This window comes from Pelodiscus sinensis, chromosome 15, assembly GCF_049634645.1.
Source record: "Pelodiscus sinensis isolate JC-2024 chromosome 15, ASM4963464v1, whole genome shotgun sequence".
Taxonomy (NCBI): Eukaryota; Metazoa; Chordata; order Testudines; family Trionychidae; genus Pelodiscus; species Pelodiscus sinensis.
Genome location: NC_134725.1, coordinates 31,902,459 through 31,929,907, shown reverse-complemented (window position 1 = coordinate 31,929,907; position 27,449 = coordinate 31,902,459). Strand labels below are relative to the sequence as shown.

General features: G+C 45.6%; 2 protein-coding genes across 16 annotated transcripts in view; one reads left to right on the top strand and one right to left on the bottom strand.

Moving 5' to 3' along the window:
• The first annotated feature begins 428 nt into the window (after positions 1–428).
• On the top strand, positions 429–27,083 carry ARL6IP4 (ARF like GTPase 6 interacting protein 4). 4 transcript variants are annotated; one of them, XM_075898575.1, is made up of 7 exons: positions 429–586; positions 8,989–9,194; positions 10,590–10,916; positions 14,462–14,579; positions 19,137–19,206; positions 19,545–19,630; positions 26,947–27,083. In XM_075898575.1, exons 2-6 carry the CDS (start codon positions 9,002–9,004, stop codon positions 19,599–19,601), a joined length of 765 nt encoding a protein of 254 aa, XP_075754690.1. In that variant the 5' UTR covers positions 429–586; positions 8,989–9,001; the 3' UTR covers positions 19,602–19,630; positions 26,947–27,083. The 4 variants fall into 4 exon arrangements, with proteins under 4 accessions (XP_075754690.1, XP_075754689.1, XP_025035834.2 ...); XM_025180049.2 differs by lacking the exon at positions 26,947–27,083 and adding an exon at positions 1,264–1,411 and having other exon boundaries at positions 467–586; positions 19,545–21,944; XM_075898576.1 differs by lacking the exon at positions 26,947–27,083 and adding an exon at positions 1,269–1,411 and having other exon boundaries at positions 469–586; positions 19,545–21,944.
• The window catches only part of PITPNM2 (phosphatidylinositol transfer protein membrane associated 2), a 263,306-nt gene continuing 258,552 nt past the window's right edge, over positions 22,696–27,449 (bottom strand). For all 12 annotated transcript variants that reach the window (XM_075898565.1, XM_075898564.1, XM_075898562.1 and 9 more), the window contains one exon: positions 22,696–27,318. In XM_075898565.1, the coding sequence (XP_075754680.1) occupies positions 26,974–27,318 (345 nt within the window). In that variant the 3' untranslated portion in view covers positions 22,696–26,973. The remainder of the gene's footprint in view (positions 27,319–27,449) is intronic.

The following is a 27,449-nucleotide window of genomic DNA, read 5'->3' as shown; positions in this document are numbered from 1 at the left end:
ACAAGCAGGCAGCTGGAGAGACAAAAGCAAACAAAAAGTGTTTCAATGTAAACTACCAGAAAAGGGGGGCAGAAGCAGCATTTTTCTTCTCATAGTAAAGATTCAGAGATGTAGTAAGTCAAAGTTCAGTTTTACACGTTTGGAAGAGCAGCCCTAACGTTTTGTTGTATGGGACACATTCCTGGGATGTTCATAACTCTCAGTTTCTATTCTGCTTTTCTCCCACATGATGCCAGATGCTGCACGCTGCCCTGGCAGAACCCTGCAAATCAGCCCCCTCCCCAGCCCTACTGACGGCTGCCCCCAGTCGGTCTCAGTGGGGCACAGCAGCCCTTCAGCCTCTACCGCCAGGCTACTGCCACGCCTCCTTCGGGCTGAGCCCCTTTACCCCGCTCAGACACAGCTGGGGTAGGAACCAAAGTGCGCGGGGTCATTGCTTCCCCGCCGGATCCAGAAACCAAAACACACGGGCGCACCGGAAGTGGGCGAGGCAACTGAACCAACTGCCCCATTCCCGGGTGGCCCTGAGGGTCCTTCGGCGATCCCGAGCGCAGGCCGCTTGCGCGTGCCCCGCCCCCTCTCGAGGGTGAGTCTCTTACCTGCGGCGTCCTGGGTCTGTGCGGGAGGCCGGGCCGGGAAGGGGACAAGCACTGGCTGGGGGAGTGAGGTGCGAGATTGGGTCCGCAAAGCCTTCATGGGGTTTATGTTGGTGCGCATGCGCGCTGCTGCCTGGAGACGGACTCTATCTAGCAGGAGCGGAGGAGAAGGGGGGGGGAAGTCTTAAAGGGCCAGCACCCAGTTGTCACAGTCTGGGTGGGCGGAACAGGGTTGGGGCTCCTCATCTGTGAAATGGGCATAACAGCACTTCTTCTGCACAGCAGAGCACTGGTGACTACAGAGGAAAAGCGCAGGAGCTGTTTGAATGTAGCATGGTTGAGCTGGATGATCTTGCAGCCATCAGCAGAACTATGCTGGGAGTCAAGATTAGTGTGAGCTGAAGGCTGCAGAGCTGGGCTCCTGTTTTTCCCTCTGCCTGTGAACAAGCTGTATTGCCAGCTTTGCCACATTAACAGCAAAAGAGCAGAAGGAGAGAGAAATTAGGAAATGTATTTAATGGGGAAGAGAGAGGCGTGGAAGAGTTGGTGGAGGTACAGAAAGGGAGCAAGAAAAAAGTGGATGTGTAAATGCAGCCTGAATGGTTTGAACTAATCAACTTCTTCAATCTATATCACTTTGAAATAAATCTGATTCCATTGTTTTAAGCTTAGATCTGTGGAAGTGCAAGTCTGATGAACAAACACTAGAAGAGGACAGGAAGAATGTTCACCATTTAGTTGTGTCTGCCCAGGCACTATTACAACTTGCTATTTTGGGCTTGTTTCTAGGACAGTGGTACTCGGACTCATGAACGGCAAGTGGCTTTTTAATGGGTCTTCTGCAGCCCTTTGCAGCACTAATTAAAATACTGGGAGATTTAGTTATGAACCAAGCAGAATGTTTTTACTGTGTTATTTTATCAACTACAATTGCTTCATAAAACTTGGTCAGTCATTTTGCTGTGAGAATTATATAGTAAATGAATCAATTAATTCATATTAGTGTGGTGCTCTTGGGTGATGTTGTTTGGTAATGTCCTGAGTATCACTGGCCTAGGGTCTAGTGACTTGTTTTCTAGCATGCTGTGTCTAAAAGATTCCACTCTGGCTTTTGATGTCTCTGCAGCTGGAAAAATATTCAGTCCTATCATTTGTAAATATCATTATCCTGATTCTGACTCCAAAACAAACACATTCAGCTTCTCTAGCGGACCCTGGAAAAATTTGGTTCATTATTTTCTCTATTTAGCTAAGGGCAAAATTAAAGGCATTTTTAGAAAGGAAAGGCAGTGTTTAATGTCAGCATTCATTTACATTCACACAGGCAATGCAGGGAAAAATACAGTTCAGGGAAACAATCATATACAGTCTGGGCTGAGCCATGGATTCGTGGATTTTATCACTGGAATTCTTGTAGAATGAGCTACTGTACTTTTCTCCACACTAGCTAATTTTATAGGCTTGTGTCAGTGCAGTTGTGTATCTGAGATCAGAATAATGCTTCTAGGGCTCTCTAGGTCTTCGAGGACCAGTGAAATAGATTTCTGTATTTTTTTGTATACATCCATATACATATATACATATTTAGTCTGCAGAAAAGAAGAGTGAGGAGGGATTTGATAGCAGCCCGCAACTTCCTGAAGGGAAGTTACAAAGAGGATGGAGAGAGGCTGTTCTCAGTAGTGACGGATGGCAGAACAAGGCGCAATGATTTCAAGTTACAGTGCGGGAGGTCTAGGTTGGATATTAGGAAAAACTATTTCACTAGGAGGGTGGTGAAGCACTGAAATGGGTTACCTAGGGAGGTGGTGGAATCTCCATCCCTAGAGGTTTTGAAGTCCCAGCTTGACAAAGCCCTGGCTGGGTTGATTTAGTTAGGATTAGGGATGTTAAGTAGCAATTAATTTGCTAGTTGAGTAGCCAATGGAATTTCCATTGATTACTCGGCTAGACGATAAGCACTTCTGCATTCCACCTTTAAAATGTACAAACCCCCAGCAGGAGCTCTTGAACATTTCAAAGGTGGAAGGATTGCGTGGATGCAGAGTCCCCCACTGACCTCAGGCTCCATGCTGTGCTTCCTCTTTGAAATGCACAGCTGATCCCAGGCTCCAAAGAGGCATCGCCACTTTGAAATGCTGCATGGAGTCTGGTTCCCTAGCTGACCCTGAGCTCCATGTAGTGCTGCCGCTTTGAAATGCCTGGTGGAGCCCAGGATTAGCTGGGGACTCCCCAGATGACCCTGGGCTCTGCACTGCTGCTGCTTTGAAATCAGTCCCCAGCTGATCCCAAACTTCACCTGGCATTTCAAAGTGGCAGCGCAGCATGGGACACGGGGTCAGCTGTGGAGTCCTGGACTCCATGTGGTGCTGCCACTTTGAAATGCTGCAAGGAGCCTGACATAGGGCTCCATGCGGCCTTCAAAGTAGCAGCACCGCACAGAGCCAGGGCTCCATGCGGTGCTGCTGCTTTTAAATACCTCCCTCTTCTCCCTCACCCCCTTGCTGCCTCTGTTTGACTAGTCCACTATCCTGTTGACTGTCTGATAAGCATTTGCTTATCGGATAGTCGACTAATCCTTTACAGCCCTAGTTAGGATTGGTCCTGCTTTGGGCTGGGGGCTGGATTCAATGACCTCCTGAGGTCTCTTCCAGTCCTAGGATTCTATGATTCTATACTGTGCATAGTTCCCTCTAAGGTGCACGAATGCACACCAAGAATTTGCTTCCCGCCTACCTCCTCAGCAGAGGCGTGCAGTGGCTGATCAGCTGCACTAAGGCCCTGCTTTCCACCCCCAAGAGCACCTAGGCAGCCACCATGCATCTCTGGCCCTAGCTTCAGCTCTTCCCCAGGGCTGGAGCTGGAGCTAGGGCGGCCACCTCACAGCTGCTGAAGCTGGAGCCTGGGCTGCAGTACTAAAAAAGGCATTGCAGCCCTGGCTCCAGTCTTGACACATGGGGCTTGTGGTGTGCATGGGAACAGATGTTGCCTTTTATTCCCCTCTCTCCTCTTCTTCACCAGCCACTTTTTCCCTCCCGTTGTTTTTTTTTAAAAACTTGAGGCAGGTGTAGAAGTTCTGACCTCCTGCAGAGAACACAGCTAATAGAAACTTAACAAGGCCACTGTGTCCCGGCATATGTTGTTTCTGATATCTGCTGCTTTGAAATCAGTCCCCAGCAATAGAAATAGAAATCATTCTAGCCCAGTGAGGGATGTTCAGCTGATCACAGAACTGGATTAGTGAAATATTCTGCAATAAGGATTAAGAACTGGTGAGACAACAGTGAAACAGCACCTGTAGTCTAGATGCCTTTCAAGACTATTCAGTACTGTTTAGTTTCTGTCTGAGGCAGGCATGCTTATAATATATGGGTATTGTTTCACATGTTTAGTGGTTCCTTCAAGAAAGAAAAGCCAAGCTCTCATCTCTCTCCCCTCACTCATTGAAGTTGCTTGCTTGTGAGGAACTTATTTCTGAGTAAACTGAAAAAACAGCAAATAGTCTGGTAGCACTTTATAGACTAACAAAACATGTAGATGGTATCATGATCTCTTGTGGGCACAGCCCACTTCTTGTGAACACCAGCAAGGTATGCAGGTGTTGGGAGGGCAGGGGCAGGGAGGGAAGTTCAGCAGCCTTGTCCCTGAGATAAAAACAGTGAAAGAAGATTCCTGGCATCATATTCTAAAGGTAGCAGGTCTCGACTGAGGTTGAGTTCTGGTAGTGGTTAATTTTGCAGCTCAGGGCTCGCCATTGGAATGACATTGTCTCCACCCTTGGCAAATCTGAACCAGGGCTGTGGTATCCTTTGTGTTTCAATCAAATGTTGCAGTTGTAGTGCAGCATATAGTGAGAGACCATCTTTGACGTAGCCTGATGCTAACCCCCTTAGGGTTTTTAAAATAAGGACTAGAATGTTGAAATGTTGGACATACAGCAAGTCCACTCTCTGCCAAGCACACAGACTGTTGCATTTACAGCTGTTAAATGTCAGAACTGGGTTGTGATAAACGTTTGTCTGTAGGAAGCAATTTGTTCTCTATATCCCTGATTGATCCTTCTTTGTTCTAAGAGCCCTTTCCTCTTCACTGAGTTGTCCATGGACTTTCCCTGTGGACCAGAAGTTGATTATGTTAATAGCCATGTTTGTGAAGGGTTTAATTAACTCTTGTTAGGACACAGGGCTACAGAAGAGAACATGCAGAGACATATTTGCAGAAAACATAGGAGGGGAAAGTGGAAGGGTGTGAAAATAAGCCTTCAGTTAGTGGAGGAGAAAGAAAAGTGAATATGTGACTGCATCAGACAGGGTGTTAAAGCCCCCTGTTGTAGTTATCATAATAACCTGCCACCTCCCACTCATGGAAGGAGAATTTAATGGGACCTCTATTCCTCTCATGTTCCTCAGACAAAGCTGACTTTAAACAAAACAAATCACTCAGTTTTAGGAAACAGTTGGTGGGAGGTAATGTTTCTTTTGCAAACATCACAAAGGAGGTTTGGTTTAGATCTATGCTTTGGGATAAAGCTGGCATTAAGGGATGTGATTGTACCACAGATCAGTTGAGCACAGCTTCTCTGTAGGGAGGAGACTGGCTCCTGGTCCCCTCAGGCAGTGGACACTGCTTCATTCCCCTTCCAGGTCCCTCTTCCATTCAGGTCAAGAGCTACTATGCTCTTGCTTTGCAACAGGAGGTAAGGAGCAAGCCGCCTGTGTTTGATGAAGAGGCTCCATCTGTGTTTAAGATTAGGAAACTTTGGACATCACATCCAAGAGGAGACATGGGATGGGACTGGTGGAATATCCCTTTACAGGAGGGTGAACACATTCATATGCCAACATGACATGATGATTGCTGCCTGCCGAGAGCCCGCATCTGAGACATTATGGAAGGGTCTTGAAGCTCATCCATCCCACTAACTAGCACTCTGTGATGCTCATCCAGGTGGGCACTAATGCTACTTCCAAGTATGACTCTTGAACAGATTGAAGTGACCACAGCCCTCTGGCTCCAGGTGAAGGAGTCAGGAATTGGTAGTGAATACGAAAATAGAAAGTAATTTAGGTGAAAGTGATCATGAAAGGATAAATTTCATGATTCTAAGGGTAAGTAGTAAGAGCAGCAGAATAAGGACAATGGACTTCAAAAAGTAGCTTTTAACAAATTCAGAAGAACAGGTAGTTAAATTCCCAAGGGAAGAAAATTGGAGGGAAAAGGGCATTCAGGAGAACTGGAGCTTGCTCAGAGACAATATTAAAGACACAGGTAGAGCCGTTTTGTCCTTTGGACAGTTTTGGGCAATCACCTCATTCCATGCACTTTTGAGAACCGTGTGGCAGCTGCCTGTACTCATCCTGCCCCGCCCTGGCATGAGAGGGTTGAGGGGTGCAGGTGTCAAGAATGCAGAAAGTGAGGGAAGGGAAAGGGTAGAACTAAGGGGAAGATGGGGGTGAGGAGAGGGAGGCAGCCAGGGCAGGAGAAGAAAGGGGAAGTCATCAAGGGGCAGGGTGGAGAAGAAACAAATGCCAGGGAGACAATGAGGAAAAGGGCAGGAGTGGGGAGGGGAAAGAAGGTGTCAGAAGGAGTGGGAGAAGGGAGGGGACAGGGTGTTGCTGGGAGAGGAGAGGGGAGAAACAATGGGGGCAAGAGGGAGGAGTGGGTGCCAGTAGAAGAGGGGTTGAAAGGAGGTGTTGACAGGGGAAGGCAGGGAATGGAGCAGATCATGTATGAGGGCACACAGGGGTGTGAGGAGAACTGGGGCAGACAGTGGTGATGGGGTGGGTACCTGGGAGGAAGAGGGCAAGGTATGCAGGTGTTGGGAGGGCAGGGGCAGTGAGGGAAGGGGGAGGCACTAGGAAGATGCAGGGCTAAGGGAAAGGGGAGGTGCCAGGGGACTCTGGGGCTGAATTAGAAGGGCAGACATGTGGAGGGGAGGGATGGGCACCAGAGGAGAGAGGCAGGGCAGGTGTGTAGAGGGAGGTGTTAGGAGAGAGAATGGAGAGGGGAGCTAGAGAAGGAGGAGAAGGGCAGGTGCAGGGGTCACAGAGGATGGGGAGGGGAGCAGGTCCCAAGAGGGCTCAGGGGAGTGAGAAGGGCAGGAGCCAGGACAGCAGAGAAGGGAGCGGGGAGGGGGGACAGGCACCAGAGGAGTAGATGGGGCAAGGGGAGGATGGGAGACATGGCAGCAAAAGGAAAAGGGAGAGGTTTAAGAGGGTATGTCTACACTGCCACCCTAGTTTGAACTAGGGAGGCTAATGTAGGCATTCGAACTGGCCAATGAAGCCCGGGATTTAAATATCCCGGGCTTCATTTGCATGTTCCTGGACGGGCACCATTTTTAAATGCCCGTAGTTCGAACTGTCTGCCCGTGGTTACACGCAGCATGGACTAGGTAGTTTGAATTAAAGCTCCTAATTTGAACTACCGTTATTCCTTCTGCAAGGAGGTTTAACAGTAGTTCGAATTAGGAGCTGTAATTCGAACTACCTAGTCTGTGCTGCATGTAGCCTCAGGCAGGTAGTTCAAACTATGAGCATTTAAAAATGGCGCCCGCCCGGGAACATACAAATGAAGCCCGGGATATTTAAATCCCGGGCTTCATTGGCCAGTTCGAATGCCTACTAATGTTCTAGTTCAAACTAGGGTGGCAGTGTAGACATACCCTAAGATATTTATTTGTAACTTGGGTGCGACAGTGGCACACATCTGAACAAGCGCACATGGACTCAATATTGGTGTACAAGACAAAATTCACTCTGCTCATGGCAGGAAAATCTTAGAGGGAACACTGATATGGTGTGTGTATTAATGGATCCAATTCTTTGCAGCTTTGTGTCTTTCAAACAAATATTTTGTTGCTTTTTATTGAGGCTTTCCTTTGTAAATCAATTTGAACTTCTAATTCACTTGCATGTGTCTTGGAATATCTTGTTTTGAACTTCTGTGTGGTGGAGACATGATTCATATCCAGTATTTCCTGGCTATTATATTAGAGCTTTTCCCAGCTACAGATATACTGATGATGCCATCTTGCTTGTGTGTGTGTGTGTGTGTTAATGCACATGAGCTTGTATCTAATTATATATTGCTTTGCCCTTATGCCCCCCTGGCAGTGTGTTGGACTGATTGAAAAAGGCACCAGTTCAGCATGTACAGGCAGTCCCCGAGTTATGTGGATCCGACTTATGTCAGATCCCTACATACAAACGGGGCTTTTCTTGCCACGGAGACGCAGAGCAAAGCCGTGGAGGACGCGGGCGGCAGGACCACAGCGCGTCTCGGCAGTCCCGCCGCCCGCGTCTCCCTGGTCTGCTGTGTGGGGGGTGCAGCTAATGCGCTCCCCCCTCCCCCCAGCAGACCAGGCTTTTCTCGCCGACACCCGGGGTAGAGCAGCTGGGGCGCTGCCGGGTTGGTCCCGCAGCGCCACTCCTCGGCGCTGCGGGGACCTACCCGGCAGCACCCCAGCTGCTCTGTCCCAGGTGTCCAGATTCAGCCTGTTGAAACTGATCAGCGGCTGATTCCAGGAAGCCCGGGGCAGAGCAGCTTTGCCTCCGGCTTCCTGTAGTCAGCCGCTGGTCAGTTTCAGCAGCGGCTGAATCTGGACGCCAGTTCCGACTTACATACAAATTCAATTTAAGAACAAATATACAGTCCCTATCTTGTATGTAACCCGGGGACTGCCTGTAATCTGTTTTATAAAAGTAAATTGAAATATTAACAAAATATTATTTTCTCTTAGCTAGCAGCACTCCCAGTATTTTAAACAAACAGGTAACTGATTCTTCTTTGTTCAATGCTGAATGGAATTTTTAATGCTTCAGACACTTATGGAAATATTCTGGGTCCATTGGGCTATAACAAGTGTAGAACTCCTGCTTTCTGCCACAGTAGCTACTGCTGATATTTAAAAGAAAAGGGAGAGTGGTGGAAGTCTCATGCCAAATCTAATCAAGAAGGTATTTTTGGGAGGTGCAGAAGAGTTGCCTAAAGATTTTGAAAAACAGCATTTGAAAGATCCTCTCAGGGAGTCCCCTTCCCTTCCCTCTTAGTTCACTGTCCCTCACTCCGTTGTGTTTTATTTTGTGGACCACTGGGAAGGGCTCAATGAACCCCAGCCTGGCCACTACTATGTAACAGAGTAATCCTCTGTGCAATTGTCAGAGATTTTAATATACAGTTTCAGGAGAAAAGTTGGGCTAAGCTGAGTCTAATGTAATACATTAACCCTGTCTTCAGCAGCTACTAAATGGCAGGCCTGGCTTCCTACTTGTGGGTGGAGCAACATTGGAATTGCTGTGTGTAGGTTTACTTTGGGACATTTAGATGGAATTAAGTTTCATTGTCCTATATTAATACCACTAATAAAAGAAAAATGACTTGTTTAAAATAGGAATCAAAGCACAATGGTTCACAGCCAGTCCAGGAAACGCTCCCGAAGCAGGAGTGCAAGTGATTCTCAAAGCAGACAGGAGAAAAAGCATGAAAAGAAAACAAGAAAAAGCAGTAAGGACTCAAAGAGGTGCAGCCCATCTCCTCCAGGGAAGACAGCATCCAGGTCTCACAGACGCAGAGCCAGCTCAGCCTCTACTAAAGAAGGTAAGGGCAGGAAGGGCTGACAACTACTGCCAAAGGTTGGCTTCTCATGTGGCTCTGGGAGCCACCAAGGGGCATATGCATGGTGAGGGCTGTTGTGGGAATACAGAAAGCTTATTTTTAGCAAACTCAGTGGCAGTGTATTCTATACAATCATCTCAATGCATGCTTCACACCAATTACTCTTGTGTTCCGACATCTCCAGAGCTTTAAAAACCTGCAGCATGCAGATCTTTCAGCATTGTGCTAGTCACAGATTTATTCAGAAACCCCTTACTGTCATCCTTGTGAGGGAAAACCCAACCATCTGGGGTCACTCAGTCCCTGCCTGGAGTGAACCTCTAGGCCAGTGATTCTCAAACTTTTTGGCCCTCAGCCCACCCTGCTCAATGCAGATCTTTCCGCGGACCACCAGCCAATCACCCATGATGACAAAATGGGTGCAAGAGGGAGTGGGAATAAGGGTCTGGTTGGAGGGTCAGGAGTGGGCTGAGGGTGAGGGATCTGGGCAGGAGGTTGGGTGCAGGAGTGGCCTTGGGGTGGGGGGGGGGCTGGGTGGAAAGTTGGATTCAGGAGTAGTTTGGAAGGTCTGGAAAGCATGGAAGGTGCAGAAGCGGGATAGGGATGCAGGAAGGATGTGTGTCAGAGGGATGGGATGTGGGAGTGAGAGGGATGGGAGATGCATACCTGGCTCCACCACTATCAAGCACTGCCCACCCCCACTGCTCCTGCTTATGTTCTCCCATTGGCTGTGATTCTGGCCAATGGAAGCAGTGGGAAAAGCCTCCAAGAGAGTTGGTTTTTGTGCTGCTATTCCCACAGCCAGGGGAGGGGGAGTGGTAGCATATGGAGCCGCTTCCCACCCCCAAAAGGCTGATCTGGCCCAGGAGGCTTTCCCTTCTGAGGTAAGCTGACACAGGTGCTCCAACCACATGAGAGTGGGGGAGAGGTCTGTAACACTAGCATGGGCTATCTGCTGTGTGGGGGGAGGGAGGAGCGAGCGAAGCCTGAGCCCCTGGCCCACCTGCAAGATAGCTGTAGACCACTAGTGATCGACCAACCACACTTTGAGAACCATTGGTCTAGTATTTGAATGGAGTCCACTCTCTGCCCCAATCCTGCTCCAGTCAACACATCTTCTGTACATCTAGGCATATAGGAGGGGTGCTGACTGGATCCAGAACAGTGCTTAGTTAGCTCCCTCCCACTGTGGTAATATCTCATAGGGATTTTGCTGTGGCATTAATATTTTGATGTGTTCAGTCTTCTGGGCAATCTAACAAAGAACAAAATCATAACAGCAGACTGCTGTTGCTTGCAATGCAGAATGTGACAGACTCTTTGGCAGATGTGAGCAAATGTTCTCTCCAAACCAAATGTTCTCTTAATGTATTACAGAGAAAAAAAAGGCCAAAGAGAAGAAAAAGAGAAAGGCAAGTACTTCCTCCTCTGATATAACAAGTTCATCTTCTGGGACTTCCTCCTCCTCTTCTAGCTCCTCTTCAGATGATTCCAGTGACAGTGGCTCCAAACCAAAAAAGAGGAGATTCAGCAGGAAGAAACAAACCAAACAGAAAGACAAAAAGAAAAAGAAGAAAAAAATAAAAAAGAAACAGAAAAAGAAATCTAGGGACCAGGCTAAAGAGGAGAGAGCCAAGGTGGAAGGGATGCCAGGCCCGTCACTGGAGCAGTGGCAGAAAGAATCTTTGGTGGAACCTGGCCCAGGTAATGTTCTTGTTACCAGGTTTAAAAAACACCCTTGTCCATTTAAAGACTAGAAAAGTGATGGCCCATTTGGGAAAAAGAACAGCTGCTTACCTTTTGTAACTTGTTCCTTGAGATATGTTGCTCATGTCCATTCTGATGTGTGTGCTGCGTGCCCAGTTGTCAAAAAAAATTTCCCGTCAGGTTGGCTGTGGAGTCCCCTGAAGTGACGCCTTGTGGAGTTGCATATATACCTGTAGACCTGATTCCTGCCTTATTTCCTTCTTGCCAGAACAGGGTGACCATGAGCCAGGCCAGCACCAAATTTAAGTCTCAAAGCAGCACCAACTGTCTCACCTGAGGGTAGGGCTGATCCAGACCCTTAAGGAAATGGTCAACCATCAGTGACACTGATAGCAGAACCTTGAATGCCTTTTCCTTCCTCATTTCAAAGGCCTTGCTTGAGCAATGCACCTCCTCAGGAATATACGCGAGGACCCAAATTGATGGGTCTTTTTGTAAGCTTGTTAAAATTGCTAGTGATCTGGGAACAAAAGATGAAAATGAAAGGCTGTTCCCACAGGCAATGAATTTGTGAAGCTTTTGGTCTTCACATTGAAGATCTGAAGTTGATAGTTTTCTGCATGTTCGTTGCTCACAAAAGTGTTATAGAGAAGATAGTACTACATTTGTGTTCATTCCTTATCTGTTGAGACTTTTTCCTCCCTCTATCCAATATCCAACACTGATTTAAGGTGCCCCCTGATCATTGCATGGGTGAGCTGAAAGTGCAATACAAAACCAAAGGCCACATTTTCATTCTCATTGAAACTCAGTAGGACTTTGATAACTCAGTCACTGGGGTGCTCTGGAAAATTTTACCTTGTGCCTCAAATTTGAAATCTATGCATCAGGAATGGCCAACTGGTGAACCAAATCCAGACTGTCAGATGCTTTTGAATGGGATTGCAAAATCTTTTTATTTTCTTATTCTTACTGTTGTTATTGGGGTGTAAAAAATGTTTCTCTACAGTCTGGACCTTGACAATATCATGACAAAAAACAAGTGACTACCCCTTGGTCTATATCGGGGTGGGCAAAAGGGCCTCCGCAGGCCAGATGCGGTCCACCACGTGGGTGGATCCAGCCCATGGAGGTCCTGCTGCTCCCCCGCCCCAGGGCCAAGGCCTGGAGAGTATCCGAAACCTTCTCCGCTCTGCCCCCGCCTCCAGGCCTTAATTGGCCTGGGGACAGAGGAGTGCCCAAAGCCTCCTCCTGCTCTGCCAGGAGCACATGGCATTTTGAAGCGCTGCATGCTGCTTGCAGGGCAGGGGGCAGAGCGGAGGAGGCTTCGCGCGCTCCTCCACCCCCAGGCCAATCAGGGTCTGGGGGTGGGGGAGCTGCGTGAAGCTTCCTTCACCCTGCCCAGGCCCTGCGAGGAGCTCGCAGCACTTTGAAGTGCCGCATGCTCCTGGCAGGGTGGGAGGAGGCTTCCCGCACTCCCCTACCCCGAGGCCCTGATTGGCCTGGGAGAGGGGGAGCATGCCAAGTCTCTTCCAGAGCATGGGTGCCTAGTGGGAAGGGGGGCAAAAGGGCTCCCCCACTCCCAGACCAATCATGAGGTATAAGGGTGGGTAGCCACACCCCTTCCCACTTAGGCCACACCCTTCCTGTTTAGGCCCCACCCCTTCTGGGGTGGCCTGGGGCTACTTCAAAAATTTTTGAAGTGGCCTCTGGGCAAAAATTATTCCCCACCCCTGGTCTATATGCTGCTTGAGTTTGTGACAGTAAAAAAAGCACACAATGCTTTGATCCTTCAGGTGGAGACATTCCTATTTCAATTGTTCTCAGAATCTATGATTTATTTGGAAAAGATCTTGCTCATGTCAAAGTATTATTTATCTATTCTTCGTGTTATCTAGTCCTGGTGGGAGCTCTCGTAAGTCTGTTATTAAAACCACGGGGGTATATAGCACATGGTGTATGCTAGTGCTGAAGGAAGATTGGTTTTAACAAAAAGTAATAATTCGGTTTTAATATGTATGTAATGTTATTTATATACATATATATATGCATGCATGTAAGGCAGGCAGGCCAGATATTCTCAGTCCTAAAAGGAGCTCAGGTAGCAAATGGATCTACAGAGGGATTGTAAAGGAACCATTGTGCAGGAAGGTGCTAACTTATTGAAGGTTTGCTGATAAGGGAGGAATACAAAATCACTTGCTTTGGATGAATGCATTTTGTCCAGCCTTCCCCAGGTATTTCCCCTCTTCCGTCTTAAAGGTCTTTAAAGTATCTAAATCCTTCTTACTGTTAAAGGGAAAGAGAGATTGAGGATAAACAAACAAGGTAGAATAGTATTTGAAAGGAAAATGTTCCAAGCAGAAATGCTAGTAAGAGGCAGGGATGTAAATATTGATCAAAGCAGTTAACTGGTTAAGTGATTAAAATTAAATCATTTAAACCATTAACTGTGGGCCAGTGGGTGCAGGGCAGCTGGGACTGGGGTTTGTGGGGTAGGTGTGGTGGGGACTGCTTCAGGCCAGTCTGCCCACTGCAGATGGGGCTGGGGCTGCTCCGGGGCAAGTCTGGCCCCCTGACATGGCTGGGTTCCCACCAGCCGGGACTGTTCTGGCCTAGTGTGTCTGGCTGTACACTGGGCTCTTGGAAACACCTGGTTAATCAGTCACCGGTTAAGTATTCTGGTAAGTCTAACCAATTAAACTTTTACATCTCTAGTAAGAGAGCTTTCAAAGACTTGTGTAGGATTAAAGGACTATAGTGTGGTAGCTTAGCAGAATTGTAGGAGCCAGGGTGCCTGGGTTCTAGTCCCATCTCTGCAGTTGGCCAGTGATGAAATTTTAAAAGGTGCTCAGTGGTGGCCTAATTTGTCATCCTCAAAATCAATGGCACTGTATTACTGACTGCAGTAGGATGCATGTAAGACTAATGCCTAGTAGGGATGTTAGTTAATGTGTGTTTGTGTAAATCTGTAACCACGGGATTTTTTATTGATTACATGGTGGGAACTAGTGCTTTTTAGCTGCCTCCCCACAGACACCTGCTCCCCCATCCTCCCTCCCTGCTGCCCCTGATAAAACCAGCTTTCTATATGTTCTGGCTCTTGCCTGCTCCCTGTGCTACTGCCTCACTAGTAGAGGCTACAGCATGGAGAAAGGGGGGGGCAGGCAGCTCTGTGGGAGCTGGTGCCCAAGCTTATTGGTTAATCAGGTAAATGACTGTACACTAACATCCCTAATGCCAAGTGCTTTTGAAAATCTCACCCAGTGCAGTTTTGGACAAATCACTTAGCTGTTGTGTGGGCCTGTTTATCCCTGGTAAACAGAACAACCAATTCTCTCCTCAGAGGAGCAGTGTGAGGCCATTTGAGTTCAAGCTCACTGGAGTAAGTGGCACTTTGGAACAAGTGGCTTTGGTGGGGCACTGCGCAGAGTGGTGCTCCATTGTAATTGTAAGACCTTCTGCTTCAGGATCCTCGGATAGAAGACAGACCTGGATGTGTACATTCTTATTCAATGAGCTCATTGAGGTTTACATTCTAGTTTTGACAGATGAACAAAAGTCCCGCATCCAGGCTATGAAACCAATGACGAAAGAAGAATGGGATGCCCGGCAAAGTGTCATCAGAAAAGTCGTGGATCCTGAAACAGGAAGAACAAGGTACAGTCCCATGGGTTAAAGAGGGTCCTGAAACAATCACTGAGAAACAGTGCTGTTTGGAAACATTGGGAGAGGCATGTTTTCCAGAATTACAAGAATTCTAGGGCTCAATCCTCAGATGATACACATAAGCATGGCTCTGTGAAAGTCTGCCACGGATGTTGACTTTTAGCAGCTGAGGTGCAAGAGTTGTAGATAATGTTGAGTTAAATAATCAGTTAGCTGAGCATCTACACTGGTGGTCACCAACCAGTAGATCAGAATCATCTGGTAGATCTTGGAACCTTTGACAAGTGATCCTGACTGGTTTGTCCATAAGAACGGCTATACTGGGTCAGACCAAAGGTCCATTTAGCCCAGGATCTTGTCTGTTGACAGTGGCCAATACCAGATGCCCCAGAGGGAGGGAACACAACAGGTAATCCTCAAGTGATCCCTCCCGTCACCCACCTCCTTAGAAACAGAGGCGAGGGACACCATTCCTACCCATCCTGACTAATAGCCATTGATGGACCTAACCTTCATGAATCTATCTAGCTCTTTTTTGAACTCTGTTAAAGTCCTACTCTTCACCACATCCTCTGGCAAGGAGTTCCACAGGTTGACTGTGCACTGAGTGAAGAAAAACTTCCTTTTGTTTTGTTTTAAACCTGCTGCCTATTAATTTAATTTGGTGAACATTAGTTCTTATATTGTGGGAATAAGTAAATAACTTTTCCATAGTCACTTTTTCCACACTAGTCATGATTTTATAGATCTCTATCATATCCCTCGTAAGTCTCCTCTTTTCTAGCTGAAAAGTTCAAGTCTTTTTAATCTCTCTTCATATGGGACCCGTTCCAAACCCCTAATCATTTTTGTTGCCCTTTTCTGAATCTTTTCCAATACCAATATATCTTTTTTGAGATGAGGTGACCACATCTTTACACAGTATTCAAGATGGGGGCGTACCATGGTTTTATATAGAAGCAATAAGATATTTTCTGTCTTATTCTCTATCCCTTTTTTAATGACTCCTAACATTCTATTTGCTTTTTTCACTGAGTGGATGTTTTCAGAGAACTATCCACAAGGCCTCCAAGATCTCTCCCTTGAGTAGTTGTAACCAAATTAGTCCCCATCATATCGTATATATATAGTTGGGATTATTTTTTCCAATGTACTTTACTTTACATTTATCCACATTACATTTCATTTGCCATTTTGTTGCCCAATCACTTAGTTTGGTGAGATCTTTTTAAAGCTCTTCACAGTCTGCTTTGGTCTTAGCTATCTTGAGCTGTTTGGTATCAAAGCAGATAGTCCAGAAGGCTGTCAAGTGCCAGCACTTCAACTGCCCCTCTCAGCACTGCCGTGTTGCTTCTGCCCTCTACCTTGGAGGTGCCTCTCACCCCTGAGAGCCTCCTGAAGAAGAGGAAGGGGGGGAGGGTTGATGTCAGGGTTAGGGATGTGAATGACAAGTTGACTAGTCTCTTCTCCCCCACCTTGCTGCCTCTATATGAAAAAGGCAGCAAGGGGGAAGGAGAAGAGGGGGTACTTCAAAGCAGCAGCACTGCATGGAGCCTCAGGCCAGACCCTGGGCTCCATGTAACGTTGCTGCTTTGAAACACTGCATGGTGCCTGGGGCCAGCTGGGATCTCCCCCCACTGACTCTGGGTTCTGTGCGGCGCTGCTGCTTTGAAATGTCACATGCAGCCTGACACCAGGCTTCGTGCAGAGCTTTTGCCTTTGAAGTGCAGCAACAGCCTTACGGCTGTTGCTGCACTTCAAAGGCGGAGGCATCCTATGGACTAATCGAATAGTTAATACAAAATGCATCAACTATTTGATTAGTCAATATTCAAAATCCCTAGTCAGGATGCCCCTCCCTCTGCCCTGTGTCCGATCTCCACAGAACAGAGGGGGCAGGGATGGAAAGAGTTTGCTGGCTGCTTTTGGGAGTAGGAGTGAGCCTGCCTTAGCTCCCTGCACCACCACCCAGAAGCCACCTGTGGTAAGTGGTGCCCAGCTGGAGCCCACATGCCAAACCCCAGCCCTGAATCCCTCCTGCACCCCAAACCTCTATATCTGGCCTGATAAAAGTGAGTGAGGATGAGGGAGGGACGATGGAGTGAGTAGGGGTGGGGGCCTTGGAGAAGGGGTGGGAAGGAGGCAGGGCAAGAGTCTTTGGGTTTCAGGTGGATCCTGGATTGCACTTAAATTCAAACAGTGATCTCTTGCTTAAAAAGATTGGAGACCTCTCTTAGTGTAGAGCGGTGGTCTATTGAAGATGACTCACTTGTACTGCAGTAGTGCCCAAAATCAGCTTGTGTTATACATTCACATTGGAAGACACAGTACCTGTCCCAAAGAGTTTACAAGCTGCAATGCTCTAAACAATGGATAAATGCACATTGTATATTTAAACCAGTGAAACAGTTTGGTTTCCTAGCAGTGTATGTGGAAGGGTGGAGGGAGATGGGGCAGCAGTAGTAATTTAGGCTTTTTCAAAGAAAGGCAGAATCATATGCAGGTTTAGCAGCAGCTCCTTGCTGTTTGTAAAAGCAGGGTTCTCACTAAATCCCTCCTTACCTCCTCTCGAGGGGGGGCTACTCTCAGCAGCAAGCTCTTGAGCCATCATTGTTACCTTGACATTACTAGCCAGGCTCTTAACACCAAAGCTGCACACTGTGACCCATCAGGCTAGCTTGAGATTAAAGCATTCAATAAAGATATAAATCCCGCTGGTCTCTGCTTGACTTGCAGAGATGCTCAGAACAAAGTGCCAGAATTGAAGGAGGTCTGGAGAGAAAGGCTTGCTGTGTTTAGACAGGCTGAGGCTATTCTTGTTAGAAGCTGCAAAGTAAGGGTCTGATCCTGCCAGATGCTAAGGACCTCCTATTTAGTGCTGAATGGCCTCTGTTACTACTGAAATCAATCAGATTAGAGAGCCTGGGTGGCCTTACAGAGCTCAGTCCTTGATGGCCTGCTCTCAGTGTGAAGTGTAAAATGCAGACAAGAGCAGCAACTATTGCAAGATCTGGCTGAAGCCTTGTAATTCAGGTCCGAGTGTTTTTTCCTTCTTCCTCTGAGGGGCAGATCAGTTTCCCCAAAGTAAATGCAGTTCTACGCGATGGTGTGAGGATAAACTCTGAACCAGCACATCTAGCCAACAGTTCTAAGATTTGCTGTTTTCTGACCTGTTAGATAATGCTCCTTAAGTGGCAGTTGCTGGTTTGGATGCTTGCCTGTCAACTCTGAAGCATCCAGGCCCCATTACAGCCAGTTCCTCTGGCCAGAGGGTTTGTTTGCATAATTGGGGTTGATTACCCCTCTGTTCTAGGGGCCCAAAGGCTTCTATCCAAATTAGTGTTCAAAGCTGGAGTAAAAAAGACCCTGTTTTCACAAAGCTGCATCTCTACTGTGATAGGAAAGATGCTGAAGAACATTGTGTGTGGCAAGCCAGTTCTTAAAATAGAAGGCAGCCAGCAGGGCGTAGGAAAGATGTTTGCATGAATGTCAGTTACCGTAAGGCACTGCCAGTGATTCTGCTACTGGATTAGATGGTTCCCCTGCTCTAGCCCCACTGTGTCCATTCCAGTTCTAGTACCAAAGGGCAAATACATCTCTGGTTACTGGATGATCCAGCAACTGAAGTGCGACAAGGATTGGACTTAAACCTCTGCAGTGTGCCCTACCCTTTCTAGTCATCCAGAAAACTGTTTGCACGTGTTACATTTGAGACTGGGAACAACCAACCCTGTTTCCCATTGCCAAGCAAATCCCCAGGCAGAGTTCCAGAGTAATGGAAGAGCCTTTTTCCTTAGCTTGTGTCTTCCCTGCAGCGCACTTCCCCAGAGGCTTGATTTGCAGCATGCCTGACCTCTGTGGTTTGCTCGGTGTGAGGCAGTCCCCTGTCCCAGGCACTGAAGGCCCTACATCATGGGAATGCTGGGAGAGGAAGGTTGCTTCCAGTACATACAGGACATGGCATATTTCAAAGAAGCATATAGATCAGGACTTTGTCGACCTTATGGAAAAGATTGCAAAGGGTAGTTAAATAAGGATTGATTAAAGCCTGACTCAGTGTGTTCTGTAGTGGAACTGCCCACATCTTTAAAACAGAGACTACAGAGTTACACTAATAAATGGAGTTGCTCCAGGTTTACACCAGATGGTCACAGCAGCATGTGGACAAAGCCCCACCCTGTGATGAGCCTTCATACCACTCTCTTTGGCAATGAAAGCTGCCACCCTTTCACAGATTGTGTAGGATGCCATGTTGCAGTCAGCCTGTGCTGGCAGAGACTCTTGATTCTGTTCTAGCTTTCACAGAAGGTGCTGTTATCCATCAAGTCCAGCTTGTTGGACTTCTTCCCATGCAAAATGCGGTCTCCTTCAGTGTGAAACAGTTGCTGGGTGGAGGTGTGAGGGAGGTGATCTAGTTGCTTCTCCTTGAGGAGGGGCAGATTAAATGATGCCTTCTGCTGCTGGGGAAACAAAGCAATGTGTTGCTTGTAACTGGTAACTGTATGGCTGGTAGACTTTACTGGTTGTGTTGATGTGCTTCTGTTACAGGCTTATTAAGGGAGATGGAGAAATACTAGAAGAAATTGTCACCAAAGAAAGACACAAAGAGATTAACAAGGTAGATGGCATTTGTAATGGAGACAAATTCTGGGAGCTGCAATGCTCTCAGCTGAGGCTGTAAAGCAGAATGCATGGCCTTGTGGCTAGAACATAGGCCTTGGGGGGGCAGAAAAGCTGAGTTCTGTTGCCTTGCTGCATGACCTCTGGGAAACTGCAGCTTCTCGGTTTTTCTCATCTGTAATTCTGGGATAATAAATCCTATGTAGCCAGAGTAGAAGTGGTGTGATCACTCACTTTGGTAGAGGCCTATCAGCCTCTTGCAGGTAGTGGTAGGGAAGTACAAAGCATGATTCTTTAGGAAGACTGGCCTATAAGTGTGTGTTTGTTCCTTCACAGCAAGCCACCCGAGGAGACGGCCTGGCCTTCCAGATGAGGACAGGGATGCTTCAATAACAGTCCAGATTTCAAGTACATCAAGAAAGGTGGTTTTCTTTTTCTGCTCATTGAGACACTAATCTGCCAAAGCAGGCAACTCCCGTTTCCCCTGCATTAATGAGATTTGTATGTGACACAGCAGGATCTTTAGCCTCTGGACAGTTCCTGTTCTCCTGGGTTCATCTATTGCCTGGAGGAGGGAGGGACTTTGGCACCTTCCTTTAGCCAGGGATTCTCGCCTGCCAAGTCCATGCAGGCACCTTCAGACCTGTCCAACATTGTTCTCAAGTTATTTGCCTTCAGAGACTCATCCCACTGCTGCTCAACAGTTGAGCAAATGATTCTCAAGTGGTGAGCAGTTGTCAGCCCAAGTAAAATCTCATGGCTGCCACCAGGGCAACAATGCTTAGTCCCCTGATACAAATTGACCCAGTGACTAATCCCAGGTTAACTTTAATATACTTTCTTGATTGTGAGTCAGAGTTTAAGATCTAAGGCAAATACCCAGGTACCAGGCAGTCATTACCTGCTGTTGCTGGGGTGAATATCAATGAACCACTGAAACAAGTCTCCCATGAATTATTTTTTTGTTAGTGGTTATGTGCCTATTCTTTTGCCCAGTGCTTATGCTGTTTGATTGGATTGGCCACTTACACAAGGATCCCTTTACTCTTAGTTCTGGGCTGTGCAGAATCACATTCATACATTACCTCATCTATGTGCAGGGTACACCATTACATTCAACATGGCTGTGTCTAGACTGGCCAGTTTTTCCGGAAAATCAGCCACTTTTCCGGAAAAACTTGCCAGCTGTCTACACTGGCTGCTTGAATTTCCACAAAAGCACTGACGATCTCATGTAAGATTGTCAGTGTTCTTGCGGAAATACTATGCTGCTCCCGTTCGGGCAAAAGTCCTTTTGCGCAAAACTTTTACGCAAAAGGGCCAGTGTAGACAGCTCAGATTTGTTTTCCGCAAAAAAGCCCTGATCACGAAAATGGCGATCGGGGCTTTTTTGCGGAAAAGTGCGTCTAGATTGGCACGGACGCTTTTCCGCAAAAAGTGCTTTTGCGGAAAAGCGTCCATGCCAATCTAGATGCTCTGTTCTGAAAATGCTTTTAACGGAAAAACTTTTCCGTTAAAAGCATTTCTGGAAAATCATGCCAGTCTAGACATAGCCAATGAGCTTAGCCCTACTTTCTGAAAGATGCCTTCTTTAACTGAGCCAATGAGAGGTGAAGGCACCTGGTTTGGTACAGCTTCAAACTTTTAGTTAACAATGGCTTCCTGGAGAGCAGGCTGCCCTGGGAGTTCAGCTGCTGAACCTTCCAGCAGATTGAATATAATTAGCAGGGGCTCATGCTTAGCCTTTCTAATGTCCCTGCACCAAAGCAATATCCTTTCCCTGCTCTTTGGCTCTGGCCAGACTAGGGATATTACATTTTGATTAATCAGCTAATCAAGTAGTCAATGGAATTTCCATCAACTACTCGCTTAGAGGGGCACTTGCTTTCCCCACTGTGCCTCAGCCACCCACAGCAGTCGGAACACAGCAGGCAGAACACTGCTTCGGTTCCTGCTGGCACCATTTCCCCCCCTGTGCCTCTGCCTCCCCTCTCCCGCAGAGACAGTGCAGGGGGAAAACTGCTTTTAAGCCAGCTCTTTCTAGCACTGGTTCCTGCTCCCTTGCTTTGGTGCGTCTGATATAGAGGCAGCAAGGGGGTGTTCGGTGGGATTAGTTCACTAGTTGCTTACAGCCCCTAGGCCAGACAGAACTCTGACCTATACAGAGGGCTTACTGCTCTATGTGAATGAAATTGGTCTTTTCAGAACTAAAAGAGCTCAGGAAAATTCAGCCACCTGTTTTTTTCCCCTTTAACTTGAACCTGAACACTTGGAAAAAATAAACTGGTTAAAGCAATAATGTGGGCTGCTGAATTGATTTATGTGCCAGTGGGAAGGGATGACAGGTGCGTGAGACAAACCAGTCTGTTGCAAGGGGACAGGCAAGATTTGTGCATGTTTGCAGGCGTGTGCTCAATTGTTTAGGCTAATACCTGAAGCTTTAAAATGAATGCTTGTCCCCACCATCCTTTGTGCATACTGGTTTGCTAGTAGCATAAAAATCTGCCCTACTTTGCTTTCCTTAAGTGCTATTACCACACTGACTTCTATCAGAGATGCCACCTTTACTGCCTTACCTTGGTGATTTAAGTAGTTTCTTTGATCCCTTTATTCCACCCTATTGAACAAATCCCACTGAAGAATTCATTTTTTGGGGTCTGATGCCTATTGGCAGAAACTGTTCTGAATGGTAAAATCACTGTCTAATAAAGTACCCCTTTGTATGATTTGAACAAAGTTTTATGTGCCACTTTTCTAGCCTCATAGAAGGCCTTGACTGGGAAGCTGATCACATATGTTAGAAGCCATTTAGTTTGCTAGCAGGCCTCCTCCAATGCATCTTCCATTTCTCTGTAGTTGCTGGTTCAGATGGCGTTAACACACTTCCCTTTTATAGAGGAGCTAGTTATGGCACAAACCTGCCTGGAACCATATATTTAACAAGGCCACTGACAGGAGCCAGCATTGGGGAGGGGTGTGTGTGTGTGTGTAGCCCTGGACAAACAGTGAGGTACTGGAGTAGGACTGAGCCAGATAAATCTCTCCCTGTATTGGATAGTGGAGGAAAGGGGCTGTTTCCCTCCTTTTGGAAGGGTCATTGTAAGGGAGTAGTGCCAACAGCAGGTTGTGTGGAGGAATAAGAGATGGTCCCTTAGATAAGCCAAGCTTAGTCTGAGGCTTTTTCCAGCAGCCAAAGTGAAGCATCCACATGCTGTCGGGTGGTTCCCTACTCTTATTGGTTCACTTACTGTGCCCATCATTTCATTAACATGCTGACTGTAGAACATCTTCTGCAATCCTTAGCAGAGTGCTTGTAATTCTCTTTTTCCATTTGTCTCATGTCAGTGTGTGCACTCCCTGTATTTTTCTGCTTAGCAGTTTACATCATTCCCAAAGAAAAAGATAGCATCTAATCCCATTGGACACTTTCAATTCCCAGACTCTGGGATGCATTAACTATCAGTTTAAGTCACCAAAAGAAGCAAAGTAGCCTTCCTGTTTTTTTTAATCTGCATAATGTACAAAGATACTGTACACAAAGCACACCCAGGCATTGGAACAATGCACAAACAGCAAGGAGGAGAAGGAAGCTGTACAGTAGTAATGATTTGTTACATACGAACAAATAATTCTTAACATTTTTTTACACACACAAAATGAAAACCAGGAAGCAGCAGACTCAGGTCTAACTCTCATTCCCTGGAGATGTGCAGATATAACTGTCAAATTAAGCCAGGATGTAGTTCCTCCCCCCATCTGTGTCCCTAAAATATTTTTTTATAAATAAAATATAACTAACATTATTGAATATAAAATCGACAGTCAAGGATATCAATATCCAGAGTTTACATACAAGGAAAGGGAGAAAAATGTAAGGCTTATAGAACTAATAGGAAAATGCAGCAAAGGCTGAAGATACCTGAAGAGCAGGGGCTACTACAAGTGCAGGTTGCTTGTGGGAAGAGCAGTTTGTTAGTAACCCTTTGGTTAACTACTGGTTTTCATTTAATGTATCTTCTAACACTGTACAATTTTTTGGTATTAAAATTTTGACATTTTAATGATTTATCAAAAGAAGAAAATAAGGAATTAAAGTGACAGTTTGGATTTTAAAAAAATGGAAATGGACAGCGTCAGGTAAAAATCTGCCCTAACATTGAGATTATAAAAAACTGCTTTTTAGAAAAAAAATAAGATCCACAGAAATGTTTCCATGAATGTTGAATTCCAATAGAAACAGGTGGTTGGTTTAAAAAAAACCCAAATAAATAAATATCTCTGTCCAGTGCTTTCAATATAAATATTGTGGCTTTGTGCTGAATGCATGAGAACCAGGAAGTGATAGTTACCAGAACCAACTTGTCTGTTTTCCTTGGCTAAGCTGATGAATGCAAAAGGGAACTAACCAGCATAACAGTGAAAAGTATAATAAACTTTTAATATTCCTTCAGTATTAAACACAGAACTGTTATTTGTAACAAAGGTAAATAAGGTGTTTAACCTGACAGTGCCCCTTTAATAAGATGGAAAATACATTCAGCTTTCAGTAACTGTATCTAAATTAAGCCTCTTTGTGCATTTGGAAAGACATGTGGTTTCACATGCATCACTCCCCAGAACATTTCAGAGCAGTTTATAAACACAAAGTTAAACTATTGCTATTGGTCTTAGAATGACAGAGTAGTACATTGATCTTTGCTTCACACAGACAATAAGACAGGTATGTATGAGACTATAGATTCACGGGAAATTACAGTGTACTTGTATTGGTGAAAAAACTAGCCGCATATTTCGTGTTAATACATGGCCACAGATCTGATATTATTGCAGTAATGAACAAAGATTTTGCATGATTTTCTCTTTAGAGATTCTTACAATGGAAACAGATAGGGGAGAGGCTGGGAAATTCAAGAAGCTTAACAAAGGGACAGAACACAGGTGTTATGATTGTCAGTATCACTGATTATTGGCTTAAAATATGGAGTGATGGAGAGGTGATTATAATATTGCACTTCTGCAGTCATGGACAGTTACATTAAACTTGGTCCATAAAATAAATGATTTATACATAATGCCTGAAACAAAACAGCTACATTTTAATATTAATAATTTCTGAAGTTTGTTCCTTCCAGATATTTTTCTCTACATAAAATAAATAACTTTCACTTCGTATATACTGACTTTTGTTTTTTTAACATTTACATTATCCTCAGTTTTACACTATCTACACACAAGAAAATGTTAACATCTCATCTGCATTTTGAAAAAAAATGTACGTCATGCCTTGGTTTGTTGACTCTTCTTTCAGAGTAAGGTTGAACTTTGTAAAGGCCATATCCAAATTTGCAAATATGCTTTGTGATCATGGTTTGGTTACTTTACGGAATAGACTGCTGCTTGCTTCTAAGTCAGATGGCAATCGTTTGGGACAATATTCAATTAGCAAAAAGCTGACAATTCACATTTGTACCCAGTAACTTTGGTCATGCAATCAGGGTAACTGGGCCAAGTCAGCAGAAAGGGAAGTAATTTTTTCAGTAGTAAAAATCTGCAGGTATGTTTTATAATTCTCTAATTATCAAAGATGAGTGATGCAGTAGTTTGCAAAGAGGCTATCCAAGAGTAAGTGAGATTCACTGTGTTTGTTAAAGTGCCATCAAAAGAGAAGTCTTCAGTAGTTAAATATTGTCCTTTTTATATCATTGTAGGAATGGAGCACATGCTCTGAATTAGTTTTGAAACTTGAGGTCTAAGCAGTAGTCATGAAATAGATTTTTGATATCTGGATGAGTTATGTTTGCCTACTGCAGCTCGGAGCCAGTTAGCAGGGTAGCGTTCACAGTGCTATGCGTCTCAGTGCAGAATTGCTGCATTCAGTACTGAAACAGTTAATAAAATGAAGCAGTCTACAAAATCTGTTATAAATAAGATCCTTGTAAGTATAAAGTGATATAAATACGGTATATTGTGGTAGAGGAGAACAAGATAATACTTAGCCACTGAATGTGCTATGAATATAAAATCTTCATGCCAAATAGGCAGGTACGAACCCCAAATATCCCAGTGTGGCTATTTCCCAGACCCTAATTGGTGTGTGCAAGAAGGAAACTGCTCCCTTCACCAAGGGTGGATTCAGGTTCCTGGTTAGTTTGACCTGGGAGGGAGCATGGCTAGGGAGCTTTCAGGCAACCCCCTGTTCTAGGCACTGTTCTCTACTACCCATTAAATTATATCTTTCACCTATGTACATCTTATGGCTGACAATCTCCTCTTCTGCAGTGGTTGCTAGCGAGTGCTAGCAAACAACAGCACATTTTCCTGCAGACTGGAAATGTCACCTCTGCACTGAGCATGGAAAGAGATTCAAGTCTGGGAACATTGCAAAAGAGATTCAAGACATGGCAGCACACCAAGCCATCAGCTCAGACACATCCACTGAAAGAGAGAGTAGGAAAATGAAGATATGGCCTTTTCCTAAGCTTGAACAACTTAGTTGGCATACTTCCTTACAATCTCCTTACTGTTGAAAAACGGCACAATTTATATATATCTATATCTATGTAGATAGATAGAGATAGATAAATGTGTGTATGAGTGTGTGTGTTTATACACACACACACCTTGGCTTAGTAATATTTAATTGTCATGCACTACAAACAGCTAGGGGTAGCTACATGAGATGGTAACAGGGCTCCATTCTACAAATTATCAGTGCAAAAACAATGAGGTTTTACAGTTGAATAATTATAGTTAAAAGAAGAAAGTCATATTCCCATGAAAGCTGTTACTGATATTGGAAAGAACATCAGAAGAAGAAATGTCTTTGAGGTGGGGACAATGGTGAAATATTTTGGACCCTGAATTTTGATGACAGGAAATGCAGTGCAATCTGGCTGTTGAGTACTTTCAGACACTCGCCAATATATGGTGGTAAGTTTTGGAAATAATATACAGCAGTTATATTAGAGATCTATACAGTAAAGTAAGTGGCTGATATTTTTAACAGCTGAAACCAAATTTGTTTTTAATAGCTTAATGCATTAAATTCAATCACTTTCAAAATGTTTAAAAAAAACCCAAAAATCTAATGACCTCACTTACTAGAGAGTCAGTCTGTTGACACACTGCTCCTGCCAACAGCAGCTGATTCTTGCTGACACACATCCCCTGGGTACAAAGTGGGTAAATTCTAAGCTTTCTGTATGTGTAAAACACTTGATTGCTTTACCCAGTGCAGAAGAAGCTTCTTGCTTCAGTCTCTCTGCATCTTGGGAATGATGTGCTTCATTGAAAAACACATGCAAAAGCATTGGTCTCTCTATCTGGCTAATGAAACAACTGAAGTGAAAAGTCTAAGCAGATTAATTCTCTCCCCTCCCCCCATGGCACTGAGGATTGAACTCAGTCATGTATATCTAATTGATGGCTAAGAAGGTAAGGGAGGCACGTATTTACAGTTGCCAACTCTGGATAAGAAAAGGAGACAGAAGAGCACAGTCTTGATGTGGAGACTGTAGGTTTTCCCCCTTAGATCCTTAATTTCCAATGGTTTTCTGGACTAATGCTCTGCAAACCCAACACACTGTTTTAAGGCCTGCACATTCCATGTAGAAAATACACCATCCTTTTCTCCCAGCACACCATGTCATTGTTAGAGATTAGCACCATATTTACCCTTCCATCTCACACTGTTGGCCTTGTCCTTTATTCCTTTTGTTTCCTCCTCTGGCAACTGCAGCTGACTGTCACTGGTTCCCAGGTGGCTCTACTTCTGTCCCAAAGTACCAGATTCCAGTTTTGAGGCTGCGCTCCGGCCCCAGCACCCAGTGGCAATGCTCATGCTTCTTTGGCTGCGCTCCCGATCTCTCTCCCTATCGCTGTCCGACTGGCTCTGCGTACGTTCAGGTCTGTGGCTTGCATTCCCGCTCACCCCTGTGGGCTGCGAGGAGATGGTACGTAGCAAATGATTCCTCTTGCGCAGGAAATCTGGCTGGCTGGGGAGACCAAAGCTGCCTTTTCTGAGTGCCATCCGGGTTGTGTTTTTGGCAGGCCGGGAGCGATGATTATACTCCAACTGGGCAAGGTGGGCTGCGTACCCCTCAGTAATGAACTGTGAAACAATAGTCACAGAGGGCTTTTATGGGACAGTCAACTTAAAATCAAGCTACTTTTTTTTTTAAAGTGGACTCACAATCAGTTCAGATCCCACATCTATCTTTAAGTTCTGCCAGTTGTGGTTTG

Bases quoted from the DNA above. Each gene is read 5' to 3' on its own strand.
- ARL6IP4 (XM_075898575.1), top strand. From the start codon at position 9,002: ATGGTTCACAGCCAGTCCAGGAAACGCTCCCGAAGCAGGAGTGCAAGT. The intron at 9,195-10,589 runs GTAAGGGCAGGA...AATGTATTACAG, and splicing joins CTCAGCCTCTACTAAAGAAG to AGAAAAAAAAGGCCAAAGAG. The intron at 10,917-14,461 runs GTAATGTTCTTG...TTTACATTCTAG, and splicing joins TTTGGTGGAACCTGGCCCAG to TTTTGACAGATGAACAAAAG.